Source organism: Oryzias melastigma, linkage group LG9 (genome assembly GCF_002922805.2).
Source record: "Oryzias melastigma strain HK-1 linkage group LG9, ASM292280v2, whole genome shotgun sequence".
In the NCBI taxonomy this organism is placed as follows: Eukaryota; Metazoa; Chordata; class Actinopteri; order Beloniformes; family Adrianichthyidae; genus Oryzias; species Oryzias melastigma.
The window spans coordinates 10452124-10467004 of NC_050520.1; the positions used below are offsets into that span (position 1 = coordinate 10452124).

At 37.2% G+C, this 14881-nt stretch overlaps 1 protein-coding gene across 2 annotated transcripts in view; it reads left to right on the plus strand.

Moving 5' to 3' along the window:
- Positions 1-14881, plus strand: part of pde4d (phosphodiesterase 4D, cAMP-specific) — a 201349-nt gene that overhangs the window by 14867 nt on the left and 171601 nt on the right. The window contains exon 2 of one of the 2 annotated variants that reach the window (XM_024275308.2): positions 3473-3555. In XM_024275308.2, coding sequence (XP_024131076.1) covers positions 3511-3555 — 45 coding nt within the window. In that variant the 5' untranslated portion in view covers positions 3473-3510. Of the gene's footprint in view, positions 1-3460; positions 3556-14881 lie in introns of those variants that run through there. The other variant, XM_036213476.1, reaches the window with a different exon arrangement.

Consider the following 14881-nt stretch of genomic DNA (forward strand, 5'->3'; position numbering starts at 1 on the left):
AAAGACAAAACAAATAACATAGAACATCTAACAACTAGTGATGCATTTGAGCAAATATATCAATAAAAAAAGCAGTTATCTATCCAAAACATAACACCATTCACAACTGCTTTAGATCAAACATGTCAGTCATTTTAAATTCATTTTTTTATTTTTATTTATTTATTTTTTTTTTTTTACAGAAATAGGTCTTTTCTGCTTGGAACATGTTTTGTCCTGACTAATAAGAATCAGTGCTTTATACTCTAATAAAGTCAGCCTATGAAAGCCTGCTGCCATGTAGTTTGATCCATTTCATTTTGTCTTCTTTCATTCCAGAACCATAAATTGATTTTGAGAACGTTTAATGGCCAAAAAAAGGCTTTTCAGCAAATCTCAAAGATCTCCACTCTCGCCGGTCCGTTTGTGATGCTCATGTCTGGTGTTCCTTATTCAGAGCAGTTTATTTACTGTTGACAAAAGCACATTCATTTTTACCCCTAAAAATCTGATTCATCTAACAAAATAATTTAAAATAGATTCAAACTGGTAAATCTTTGGTGTTTGACATCATTTGATAGTGTCTAAGCAAATATTCAAAACCTATATTATAATGGAAGGAAAATTCATCACAGATGTTACATTAAATCCAACTGAAGTGAAGTCAAAACAGTAAAACCATCACATTTACTAACGTGAGCTCATTTCCTCAAAATGACAGTTGACCAACTGGACTGTTGCTCAGACTTCTTTAATTTCCGCTTGCAGCTACATTTTCACCTCATTAATATTTATTTGATGTACGCAAAAACATCATTTCCTTTTCAGAATTGATTTCTGCACTGGGGTTGGGTGATTTGTTTGTAGTTTCCTGGCTTTTTATTTTTTTTTTCTTCTGAAGAGTTTTGCATTATTTATGAAATTTTCAAGGGATTACAATAAATTAATGGCAAAATCACGCATTGGTTTGTACTCTGAAAAAGCTTTTTCCTATTTACTTTTTTTCAGTGTGCTGATCAGGTATTTCAACTTTGCAGAACAACTTAATTTCCATTTATTTCTGGAAAAGTATTAGTCCTGTTCCCCTGTGCCAGGGTAAGAATAATTCTAACCAGCACTAAAGTTCATCAGACCAGACAGAAATCAGCCCCCTGTGTTTGCAGTTCAAGCACTGCTGCACTGATCCACTGCACACAAGAGGAAACACCAATGAGAATTTCTTGTCATGTTCAAAGCAACAAGATAAACAGGTTTTAAATGTTAATTTTCATGTTGGGAATACTTGTTTTTCATAGAGGAGCTTTAAGGATTATTTTTCACAACTTGCCATTCAGCTGCTACTATTTACCCAATTACACAGTGTAGATCGTACGAGCCGGCTGTGATTAGATAATCATTTTTTTGTGTGTTTCCTTTTCTCCGTGCATTCAGTCGTGGCTCCTGATACGATTTTTTTTCATTCTTTCCAAATTTGCCTTTTGCTTTCAAAGCTGAAAATCTTTGTGTCAATGTTAGAGTTGAAGATAGAAATGAGGCAAGCTCAAATCACTTATTTGTAAAACATTCTCTACTAGGGGCTTTGTGATTGGGTCAAAACAAATCCAGAACTAGCTTTTTTCATCCTAAAAAAGAGCAGTTTTGAACTTAAAAACCACAAAAATGTTCTTAGGCAACTAGTTATTCTGTTACCTACATGTGTGATTTTAAATCAAATAAATTCCAATTAAACAGCGGCTAAAAGAGTCACTTGGACCAGTTTCTTAAGCCCAGCAAGAGCCACAAAGCCTCACCTCAATAATTAGAAAAAAACTCTTTATTTATGTTTTTTGTGGCCATTGAATATATTCTTTTACAAAATGTTGCTTTTAAATATCAACAATTATTGAGTAATAACTGTTATATTTTCTGTATTGAATCGTTTTTAAATTATATTACTTTTGGCAAGTTCCTTTCAAAATAAAGTACACCCTGTGTCAATCTCGATCCTCCAGCTGAACTAACAATGTAAGAGTGCCAAGTCAAATATGGCAATTTCTGTTGTTACTTTTTTATTCTTTTTCTCATTTTGGTGTTGATTATACTTTATACAGAATTGGTGTAGAATCCACATTTTAAAAAACACAATGATTCAAAAATAATATGAAGAGACATTAAAATTAATTTCAATCTGAGAGTAATTTACATCTTTCAGCACCATTTTTCAATTGCAGCATGAAATTGATAAGGAACAATGCAAAAAAGGGAATTAGTTATCAGCATAAATTAGACACATGGGTATTTATGTATTGGATTGTTTTCTTTGCTAAAAAGAGATGGAAAAGTTTGGACCATTTTAATTGAGCTTGGAGAGTTCAAATCCAAGGCTGCAGAAAAACAGAAGGCTAAGGCTGAAGCTAAATTAGCTCAAACAAAATAATTAAAACTAAAAATACATTTTTTTTGATTAAAATCTCTTTTCATAAGTACCATAGAGTTATAATGGAGGGTTACAAGTCAAGTGGCTCCATGCAAACTCCTGGTCCATACCATCTTTTTAGTTGTTTTTAAGAATTACATTTTCCTGTTAGTTTAGATTTTGGAACATTTCTCCTACTATTTGTAATTCCTAGATGTTATTTGGTGATAAGTAGTTCTGTGCTTTATGATATTAGTACTGATATTTTACAAGAAGTTTTATAACTTTGTCTTGATTTGAAACTAAAAATGGAGTAGAGTTGCTGTTTTCTATAGACTAAACTGATGGTGATTATAGAGTAAACTGCAATGGACATAGAGTTGTATACCTAAATACAGATCGTACTTAATAATAGGATAAGGAAGTGGCTGCATGGAGGATATTATTCATCAACTGTGCTTATGTTCCTCACATCGTAACAAGCGCTGATCTATCCTCTGTAAAATGACCACTCAGGTTTATACCTGCATTAGAAGTTTGCAGAGAACACTTCACTGAGCTCCGTGAATGCTAATGGACATCCATTTTACTGCAGGTGGTCCTGAAAACCTGCTTAGTGTTGTGTGTCATTGGGTGTGTGAGGCCGTGAGAGATGGGGGCAGGTGTAGACTTTGGGTTATTAGGCCAAGCAAACAGAGTCAGGTTGTGTAACTCTGTCTGATAATTCACTGACCTTTACCGTTTACACCTCAAAGCATTCTATTAGGCCAGTGGATCACAACACACCTCATTTTTTTATGAACAAAGCTTTATGGCACACAGCCATCACACACAAACACACACAAACACACGTGAGGATAAGCACCTGGTTGTCTGGGAGATTAAAGCCTTTATTCTCAAACTGCAAAGCCCCTGAGAGCAGGATGAACTTCACCCTGAAAAAACAGGCCGATCTCACTCTCAAGTAAAGCCTACTCAAATTCTGCTTTCAATACACATCATATACAAATGTGTACACATAGTTTTACCTTTTTAACAATCGTAACCAAATATGCACTTTAATATTTTGATTTTTGTTTTATCTTATTTTCTGATTAGCTCTGTCTGACTGAGACCTGCCCGAGGTGGCCCCCACCATGCAAAAGAGTGAGCGGTCTGGAGACGAAAGCCAGAGAGAAAGCGTAAGTAAAGACCTACGTTTTGTTCTACAGTTTCATCATGTTTATTTTTCATGCAAATATGTTGAACAATGAGCATTTAAACAGATGGATCTTTTTCCTGGTTACTCAGATTGTGTTCAAGATGCCCTACATTTGGAAATGATGGGCACTTTCTGTTGTAGACGTCCACATTTTACTGTTAAACAATTCTAGAAAGGTCTAGAGTTATGTATGACTGCTTCAGTATATTTTGAACAAAATACATTTAAAAAATGGTCAGAATTTAATTTAATTTATATATATATATATATATATATATATATATATATACACAGCAATTATTTTTTAAGGGATGATGATTAATCAACTTTATCACTGAATTTATTAATATTCATACCAGATCGATCTGTCTGAGGCAAGTTGTTAAGTGATTCAACATATAAAATACTATTTGGATTGTGGCAAGGTTGGGTTATTTTACTATCACGTAAAAACGACCAAGCGCCGTCACAGCGGACAACACACATGTTCACGTTTCGGCTCATCCCGTCAGGGGACGTCACAGGTGGTTTTGGTAGATTTTGGTTGGTTTCCTGGGAAGCGCACCCAACAAACTGAGTCATCCAACTGCTGCTCAACACAAATATGATGGTAGAAAAAAATGATCAATCCATCATTACAGATTTTAGATTTTGAATCGGATTGTAACCAATATCAAATCGTATCGGCAGCCACAAATTATGATAGGAATTTATCAAGATGAATCGTTACACCTCTAACTTCATTACTTATTTTTGAGTTTTGCAGGGGTTATGCACATTTTCCAATCCAGATTAATGATATAATTTAATTTTTTCACTAAGAAATAAACAAAAATGATAGATTTCCCCAACAAAAGCACCATCTTTATAGCCGGTGTAGTGAATGTCAAGCCTGCAAATTCCAGTCTGCTGCTTTTCTCCCAAAGCTTTGCACTTCCTAATAGTCGGATCGAAATAATCAGCAGGTAGGAAGGGATGTCCGGGACACAAGACCAATGGAGTTTTTTATCTCTGACTTATCACCTAATGTAGGGGTGTCAACTTAATAGGGGGCCAAAATCCAAAACACGCCTTAGGTCGGGGCGGACAGGATAAATAAGTGCAAGATAACATGGGGTCATTAATAACAATAAAATAAAATTGGATTTGGTGGGGCTGGATATATTTACCCTTTGACTTTGACACGTATGACCTAAAGGCTCGATGTGTTTTCTCTATAAAAACCCTATTGAAGTATTTTGGTTTGTTAACCATATTCATCCTATATTTGTCTGTTTGTGCATGTGACTAAGGGGCTTAAAGGCAAGCATCAGTAGTTTAACTACAGAGAATTACAGTGTATATAACTATAGTGTAATAACGTTTTAATTTGTTATAATGAAAAATCTGACACTTAAAATGTAAAAAAAAAGAAGTAAACTTCTAAAAGAAAGGTTAAAGTTCACTTTTGAAATTAAAGTCATTGCAGTAATCTATGATGGCATAAATAAGATGAATAAACCACCACAAGTAAGCAAAAAAATAATGAATTCAGTTTTTTTTTTTTTTTTTTTTAAGCAAAATGACCTTTTATCTCTCCAATGATGCAGACCTAAACACATCTCTCACTTTTGCCACTGGATTAATTCATTGTGCAGCAGGTGTGGAGTGTTGTCCATTATGTTTGACAACTAATGCAAGATTCCACTTTGCATAATCAGCTTGGAGCCTCCAGAGCCATCAGCTGACCCTTTTCCCTAATTTTCTGTAAAAAAAAGCCTAAACTGCCCCAAAAATATTTCCAAAAAAACAGGTGCTTGTTAAACTGACCAGTAAGTCACAGATGATGTACGGCAACAAATTAGGTCATCTCTGCTGCCTGATTTGAAGGGAAAAACATTGATAAACCTGTCATGTTTCTCTGTGCAAAACTGGTGTTTTCGATTTGTTCTGCATCTCTCTACCCATCCCCCACAACTACTGCTACAGTACCATCGGGGCTGACAGTCTCTGGGCTCTCACATGATGTTTTCCGAGTTGTGTGCAAGCTGTCCATCACCCACCTCTATCCATCTGGAAGTAGGTTTCAGGAAATCGCTACAAAAACGAGACAGATCAGAGCTGCTGTGCTCGAGCGGAGATGGAGCTCAGATATGACACTGTTGGGCTCATCCTGCATGAACACGACATGCTGTCGTTGTCTGGAGTTGAAGCCCAAAGACAGACATATGGGTAATGCATCATTACTTAAAGAAAAGATCAAAAACAAAGACTAAATCAACCAAAAAAAAAGAGCGGTAGTGTCAGGTAAAAATAGAAATGACTGATTTGAGCGGAGCTCCTGCTGTTTATTTCCCACATTCTTTATATTTCCATGTGAATCATAGTTAAATTGGCCATTACCACTCAGCGCTTGAAGGTTCCCACACATTAATGCTGTGTTTTGGTGTGTACCCTGCAAAAATAGCGGGAATGTGAGGTGCAAATGCATTGAGATGCTATGTGGTATTTAAAATGTTATTTATGTGTGCAACGATTGACAGTAAACCGTAATGCTCACTTCACTTAAAAGTAAAAACTGAATTGCTGCTAAAAATCTAAACTTACAGACAATATTGTCTGCAAGAAATTGTGCTGAGACACATTCATAACATTATGTTAATCCAGGACACCAACAAGGCCGGCGGGAAGGAAAATCTGCTCAGACAAAACTGGTTTTCTTAAAAAAATTTAAAAAATAAATAAATAAAAAAGGCAAACGGGAGCTAATGACCTTTAAAAGTGAATAAAACCTCCAGTATTGCTGCACAACTGATTAATGAATCACACTTTGTGGCCCCAGAGGGGGCTGTAAAATTGAAAGTTGGTTTTAGAGATTGTTTTGGGGAAAAATGTTAGTGAAATTTTGCGCCTGAGTGCCCCAATTACCAGTGCAATCCAAATGTGGAGACGTTTGAATCCTAGCGGGAGAAGAGGATGAAGGCCCTTAGAAGAGGGATCCATATCTCCCTACGGATCCCCTTAAGCATGACTTCATGTCCAAAAGGCCGAATGATTCATGACTTTATCTGTTAAGACAGTGGCGTGTCAGTGGGTCAGCGATGAGAGGCGTGGATGTCCCAGCTGTGGGAAGGAGTGGTTGGGACTGATAATTGGAGAAAAGACATGAGAGGACAGGGTTGAGGGTGAGGCAGGAGGTGAAAAGCAAACAGAAAGAAACTGAGTTTCTCTTTTACCATCTTGAGGGGGCAAACTGAGGTAGAGCAGGGACACAAGCTGCACTGATTGTTTTTTTTTTTTTTTTTTAAAGCTCAGTCCAATCAGGCGGCGCCACTGATGAATAGTCATGAGTCACCTTATCAGCATCACCATGGTTACGCAGATGTGACTGTGGCCCTGTGAATGTGATGAAGGAACAGAAATGGGCCACAGGCTTCTCCGTCTCCTTCCTGTTCTCATCCTGATCACCAATTAGAGCCCAACAGGGGTGCATCCCGGCTCAGGGTTTACTTCACGGGGCAAAGTTGGGAAAGAGGGAATTGGATGGAGAGCGAGACGGTCCGGATAAGTGCTTTGAGGTCTAAACGTGTAGCAAAAACATTATTGAGGGAGGAAGGGAGGGAGGAGGACACGTGTTTGGAAATTATTCAATGACCTGAAATCACATTAATCACTGGTAAACCCAGTTGACACACAGCAAGTACAGGTAAGGGCTGGCGAGATGATGAGGGGAAGTGGATGACACGATATTTAATAGAAAGAGCTGGGAAATTAGATTGAACAGGATCAACAGTGAGGGGAAAGTCTGTTGATGGATGAGCAGAAGAAGACACAGCTGCAGGGGATGAAATAAACAAAATAGACAATAATAAAATTTAATAAAAGGAGGAATAAAAGGCACCACATAATTACACATGTATGTCCATCTCACAAAATGCCGCCACTTCTTTTAAAAGCTTGTGAGTAGCCTTCCACAAAAAAAATAAATCCTGTGCTTCTGAATATTTAAGACCCACTCCGATCAACTTTTCATCTAAGCGTTCCTATGTGCCGTTTTTAGCAAAAAAAACAAAAAAAAGGCATAGTTTTTTAGGACATCGTTTCTGCAGAGCAGCAGGAGTTCATTAGAAATTTGAATCTGCGTTGGCACTTAGCAGCCCCGCCCCCGTTCCCTTCCCCATTGCTGAGACCTCGGAGGAGGGAGCTCGAGGCCCGCCCTGCATTTTTATATCACAAATACGCTCTTTTTCAAGCAGCCTTTTTTCATCCATTCTAGATTAATTTTCTTAATATATGTCTTAAATGTCTCGCCATGACAACTTTATTTAAAAAAAAAAAAACGTTCCCAGTAGTGTCTTAATTATGATTATGAAGTGTCTTAATGTCTTAAATAGCCATTTTTCATGTTGATCTGGAGCTGCTGCATTTTTGTCCTGAGCTGAGTAGCTCCGCCCCGATTCCCCCATCTGATTATAATAGCTGTGTCTCGGTAGCGTAAATTTTTACCGCTGCTACATAAAAATGTCAAGAAATATCGGTGATGTCCAGCCGTATCGTTTTGAGCCCAATGTCAGCTCGGATGAGGAAGTGAAGAGGACAGAACTTCCTCCAAAATCCTGATTCTTTCTCCTTCCAGTTCACCAAAGACTCTTTTAGCTAATTCTTCAATGTTTATTGACGTTGCTGTGACCAATACATTCAATCATTGGTTTCTCAGAACGGAATCATTGAGAAAATAATGAAAGCTAACATCGAAATGCTCTTTCGTTGATTTACAATCCTTCACAACTGCTGTCAAATGAGTCGCCGTTTGCATTTCTGTGGTCACATCAAGAAGCTCCGTGGAGTCTGGTGGAGATTTTTGAGCATTTGCTGCCCTGCTTCTTAAAGTAAGTATTGTATGAAACTAGCACAAAAAATCCAGTGACGACTGATTTAACCGCGGAAATGCGAACGGTGGCTCATTGGACTGCAGTCAATGTGAAGATACCATCTTCTCTTCTCCATCACTTTAGCTAGACACGCTAGCCAGAACAGATGAGAGCTTTAGCGCATGTGCAGCATAGCTGTAAAGAAGGCTCATTAACTCTAAGAGTTTGTCTGTGACAGTTTGATTGACAGCAATTTAAAAGGAGAAATACTGGAAAAAGCAAAAATGAAATGATTTCTTATTACATTTGTTCTCTTTCATAAGAAAAATGTCACACATACATGTTAAAAACTCAAACAGGATTTTCATTGGAGGGGAACTTTAATCATCAGTTGCAGGAACATGCTAAAAACACAATTTTCATAGAGGATCACCTTTTCTCCTGTTTTCTCAACCTCCTGTGGGTTTGGATCAATAGATTATATTTCATTAAACATGGTGCAGGTCACTGGAATGATAAACCTGATAATAGCCGTCTAACTTCTCTGGTTGATTGCAGACGATGGTAATTCCTTTTGAGCCACGGCTTATCAGCATCCTGATGTCTTTATGAGCGGATGGAACAATCCACCGAGTATTTGAAACATTCTATTGGATTACATCTCCATTCAATGAAGACACATTCAAGCCGTTTGAGAAATTTCCCTGTACTCTGGCGGGAGTAAATGTGCTTTCCTGTTCTCGTCTCGGTGCACTTTCATGGATCAGACATCTGTCCTCTGTTCTGTGCGTTGAGTCTGCTCTTAGATGAATCATCCATATGCATACTGTGTGGAGAGAGAGTTGGATGGGTTTGATATTTATTCAGTCTTGAAATCTGTGTTTAAAGAAACATTACCAGCCACTGTCCAGCCTGTTTACTGTGTTCAATGTGTGATTAATGTTGTGTGCATTTGGCAGTGGGGCAGTTCCACATGTGGGGGGAAGCAGGAGGACGGACGGGTAAAAGAATTGCATGGAGGGACAGTGTTGAAGACCCAGTGGATTTGGGGTGTGTAACTTTTAACACTAAAAGAGCCGTTTGGTCCGGTTTCATCCAGCCAAGTCCAACTTTGCAGTTTAAAAAAAAACACTTGTTTATTGTTTATTATAGTTGGACTATACCAGTGTTATATTTTTTTATTTAAAAAAATTTAACTTATTTTACTTTTGACAGCAGCACACATAAGTTCCTTTCAAAATAAAAGTCCAACCTGTGGTAAACATCCTCCTGTTGCAGCGGACTTACTTCAATTAATAATGCAATAAGAAGAAACATGATATTTTATTTTCTATAGTTATGACTTTGATGCACTGTCATCCTTTTTCTCACCGTACTTTTAAACGTAACAACAGTTGAATCCCCTTTTTTTTAATCTATACATATAAATACAATTTTACACTTTCGGAACTTTGCTGTAGGCTCACTCTTATCCTTGGAATTGTGAATAAATAATAATTGAATAAAGCTTTAGTTTATTTTTGACTGTCAAATAAAGTATTTAGTCTGCGGTTTACATTGTAAACTGTATCTCAAATTACCATCCTTTTACCACTGGAAAAAAATTTGTTCTGGCTTTTAACATTTAAATTTACCTTTTGCATGTCAAAATCTTAAACCTGGCTGTGGGTCAGCGGTAGGGCGATCAACTCCTGATTGGAAGATTGTGGGTTTGATTCCCGCCTCGCCCTTCCATGTGTCGAAGTGTGCTTGGGTAAGACATCTTACCCTGAATTGCCTCTGGTGGAATGGTGGCGCCAGTGCTTGGCAGCGGAGCCACCACCAATGGGTGAATGGGTCTGTGACTGTGAAGCGCTTTGGGCCTGCAAAGGAAGATAGAAAGCGCTATACAAGTATACGCCATTTACCATTGTAAATGGTTTGATTTTCAGGACATAGCAGCAACGTAAAGAGGCAATACCATGCAAAATCAACGTTTTGAGCTTTTAAGTTACTTGTAACTATAAAGAACCCCAAAGTGGTATTTTGATCCATTCTCATATTTCTGAGTATTCCTCTAAAAACCTTTGCCGAGCACCAGCCCCTCCCAGGAAAACGAGCGTGTCCTCACGAGCTGATGTCAGAGATTTGAGAACAGCCCCTTCCAGGAAGAGTCTGCACTGCCAGAGATTGAGGAGTCTTATTTCCGGTTAGAAAAAAAAAAAATCACAAAAATATTTCATATTTTATAAATAATGTGTTCTTTTGTGTGTCAAAGGTAGTGTATTATATATATATATATATGGACATAGTTTACTTGGAAAGGCTTAAGAAAATCAAAGTATAGGCCCTTTAATGAATGGTTTTCAAAGTTGGAGGCAGCTGGATGTGGAAGACCTGAATGTTCTTGACATGAATGAAAACAAGAAAAAAGGAGCTGCAGGTAAAGCAAATGAGAAAAAATTTAGTACAAGATCAAACTCATAACGTGGAATAAAAGCAGGATGTAGGCCAGCAAAGATTTGCTAAGAAGCAGCTGAAGCCTTGGTGAATGTATGCAGAGGGAATGACTATCTGTTGGAGGTGACTGAGATTAGGAGCACATAGAGTTGAAAAATAGATCTGACAAGAACTACTGAGATCAGGATTCATTTAAATCAATAAGGAAACTTAAAGGCAAACACATTAGAATATAAAAATTAAATTAAAAAAATCTCATACAAACTTAACCTGGACGACCAGACCCATAATACCTAGATTTGTTGTTCAATTACATTTATAAACACAATTTTTAGGGTACTTGGTATCTCTAAACTGCCCGATGGTGTGCTTGTGTGTGGGGGACACCGGGTGACAGACTGACAACCTGTTCAAGGTGTGTCCTGCCTTCACCCAACAAGAGCTGGAACCTCTCCAGTTGGCCCATGACCCCTAAAGGGATTTAGCGGGTCTGAAGATGGACGGATGGTCACATTTGTAATCTTTTTATTGAGTATGTAATATCCACCAGCTGGCTGCTGCTGCGTCATTATGAAGCATTTTTAATATTTTTTTTTAAATGTTGTTGTTCTTATGCATTGTGGTATTTTCTATTTGGTTTCAGTTAAAAATCTGTCATAGATTAGAATTACTTGCATCTAATGTTGGTGCAGAAAAAAAAGGCTTTAATTATTCTTTTCACTGGAATGATTCATTCCTTTTGGGTTTATTTTGAATGGATTCCTATTTAAAAAAAAACAAACTGCTAGCTTATTGTTTCAAAACTTTTCTATTACAGCCTGGTGTCCCTGACTTTCTGTACGGATGAGACAGATAAGTAGAGTGACGCAAAAAAAAGTGAGTGGCTCAGGATTTCTTTGTTGTAAATGGACTCTAGTAGACAATATTTCATTCAATTTCTCATTTTTTCCATAGAGACTACTATAAAACAACCAAAAGAGTTAGAAAAAAAGTGTGAATACATCATAATAATTGCATTTTATGCTTTGAAAATATGGATCCAGACATTATGTGCCAGCTCCATTACACAATGTTGAGTCGCATCCCTCCTACTGCAGCACCTTTCCCTGTCAGGTTTCCCCTCCCAACATGACAACCCCCCCTGACACTTTATGAAAATCACATCTGGAACAGCTTTAAAAACCTCAAAAAAGAGGCCAAAGCATTGATCTGGCCTTCAAGCTCCCCAGATTCCAGTCTGATCGACATGCAGGGGCTGCAGCAGACAGCTCAGCCACCAGAGTATAACAATGCCCTTTTATGTTTCCTTCAACAATGGTTATGTTTGAATTCTACCTGCCTGCAGAGAAAAATCCTGTCATTTCTTGACATATTACAGGGATGTTTTGGGAAAGTAAAGTATTTTATTCATTTAATTTTTTTGTCCCCAAACTCAACTTATATGGAGCAACAAGTGGAAAAAAAAGCCACAATTTTGGATTCAAACTTGAGTTTTTATCGTTTTCTGCAATCACTGCATTCTACCGTATATTTTTGGAGATAAAATAAAAGAAGGGTGACTTTATTAATGCATCATGACATCAAAATAACAAACTATATTACAGTTATGTTGTGGATCCTAGAACAGTAAAAGTGTAAAAAATTCTATGGACTCGTATTTCAGAAATATCTAAAAACATACATAAAAATGTGTTAAAAATCCTTTTTATAGACAATTATTTTATGATGTAAAGCATTGAAATAAAATCTCATATTTTAGGTTTTCACTACATCTTCCCCAAAATTCACCAGGAGTATAAAAATAAATGCAAAAACTGTCATTTTTGACATCAATTGAGGATATTTTGCAAGTTATAATTGGAGGATTTGTATGTTTCATTTATTAGAATGTGTAAATTGCCATAACAGATTTTACGCAGTGAGAAATAACATCCATGCAATAAGCATTTTCATGATTGGGCATAAAAATAATCAATAATTATGAGTGACAACGTGTTATTTTTGTATGTCTGACACGCTGTGAACAGTGTGTACTGTGGCAGATGAACTCAGATAATTTTTATTGCCCCATGGGATCCATGTTTTATGGCTAACTGCGCTACTAGATTAAGCTGTAAAAATGAACACACATTGTAAATACCAGGAACTCTCATGGAGCAAATGCAAAACAACCTTTTTGTTGAGATAGAGAGGAAATCCAGATAACCATGGTTACGTTAATCTACTGTAATAATGTTGGACATCTTCACTTTGGGGCACCTTTCATAGTTAAACCTTGTCTTTTTTTGTGCCCAGTTAAAAATAAATGAGACCCTCAATAATTTGAGCTTTCTTGCTGTATTATGAACACCACATTTATTCTTTAATGATATTATGAACAAAAGCAAGAATTGTAACCAATTCTTTGTAGTTTGAAGTGTGGGGAGAGTGAGGGAGGATGAGCCAGTGAGTAAATTGACCCAATCCATGGATCAAGGCAACCTCACATATGTTGTGTCATCATGTGGCCATCAGTTATGTAAGCAGCTATCTATTCTATCTTGCTGTGATGTGATGTATGTGGTAGGAGAGATGACCTTTGTTTTTGCACAATTTTTTTTATTTGTATTTTCTGCTTATAGTGTAAAATTACTATGTATCATAGCTATTGTTTCAGGTAATAAATTACAAAACACACACACGTGTATTTGAAAAGACAAAAACTAGCTTGTGGCGTGTGGTAAAATGAGTATTAAGTATGGAGTAAATTAAGTCAATGAGTTAACATACCCCGTGGAAAAATTGTGAAAGAGTGAAATTTGACATAGAAAATTATATTTATTTTGAATGTATGCAGCTAGTTGAAGAAAAGGCCATGCTGACAGCCTACAAGGGAAAGACAACCTCTTTGAAGAGATGGAGAGAGCAGCCAACAATATCGATAAGCCACAAAAGAGTAAAATATTTATGAATAAAAAAAAAAAAGGTGACAAATCCAACTAAAATTCTTTGATACGGTGAAACAGCAGAGGCAAAGTGGGTATTTTTCAGTGAAAGAGCTGGCAGACTATATTCAGAACCTCACAGAGCAGCTTTATGTTCTTACTTCAAAGAAGAATGGAATTGGCAGAGATGACAATTCTTCAACCACTTGTAACTGAAAAGAAAAGTTGTAGCTGGTAGGATGTACAAGAAATGAGATGACTCAACAGGTTTACGTGTTTGTTTTGTGCTGTTCAATCCAGTAACATACTTTTTCAGAGTTTCAGAGGCCATCAGAGTTTCTCATTACTCAAAGTTCAATCTCTTTCAATGTGCGTTTTATACATAAAGTGTGAAAACGGTTGTAAAAACGTGTGTAGCTTGCGTAAAAATGAGAGTTTTGAATGTGAAAGCCCAAAACAAACATTTATGCACACACTTTTCATGTGAAAGAACTACTTAAAACCACGTTGCAGAGGGTGATGCTGAACGTAGCCTTAACCATAAGCACAAAAGCCTTGTTTCCACTGAGCAGTCTGGTACGGTACGGTCCAGTTCCATACAGTATTATGAGCATTTCCATTGTAAAATTGACCCATTAAACAGTTCAGACCCGAACCTCTTTAGGGCCCCCATTCGTAGTAGGTTCATAGAACAGGACCGTTGGGGCGGAGCCGCTGTTGCCATCCATTGATTGGCAGAAAGTGATGACGACATTGGAAAGCACCAGTATACTATAGCGCTAAGCTAGCAATTCCGTTTTCCTCTTTAAGGCGGTATTCTTCTTCCGCAATTTTGTTTCAAACAACACTAAATTCTTGTTCTACACAATATCCATTGTTGTTGCTTTTCTAGTCATCGCCCGACAATGACGCAATGAACAAAACAAACTGCTCAGTGGAAGCGAGCCTTATTTGAGTGGAAATACTTTCCAGAATTAACTGGAACGTACCGTACCACTCCTTACTGGACCGGACCGCTCAGTGGAAACGAGGCAAAAGAAGAAAACCAGTTGGTCCCAATAAATCCTGTGATTATCACATTGAAAATGATTCT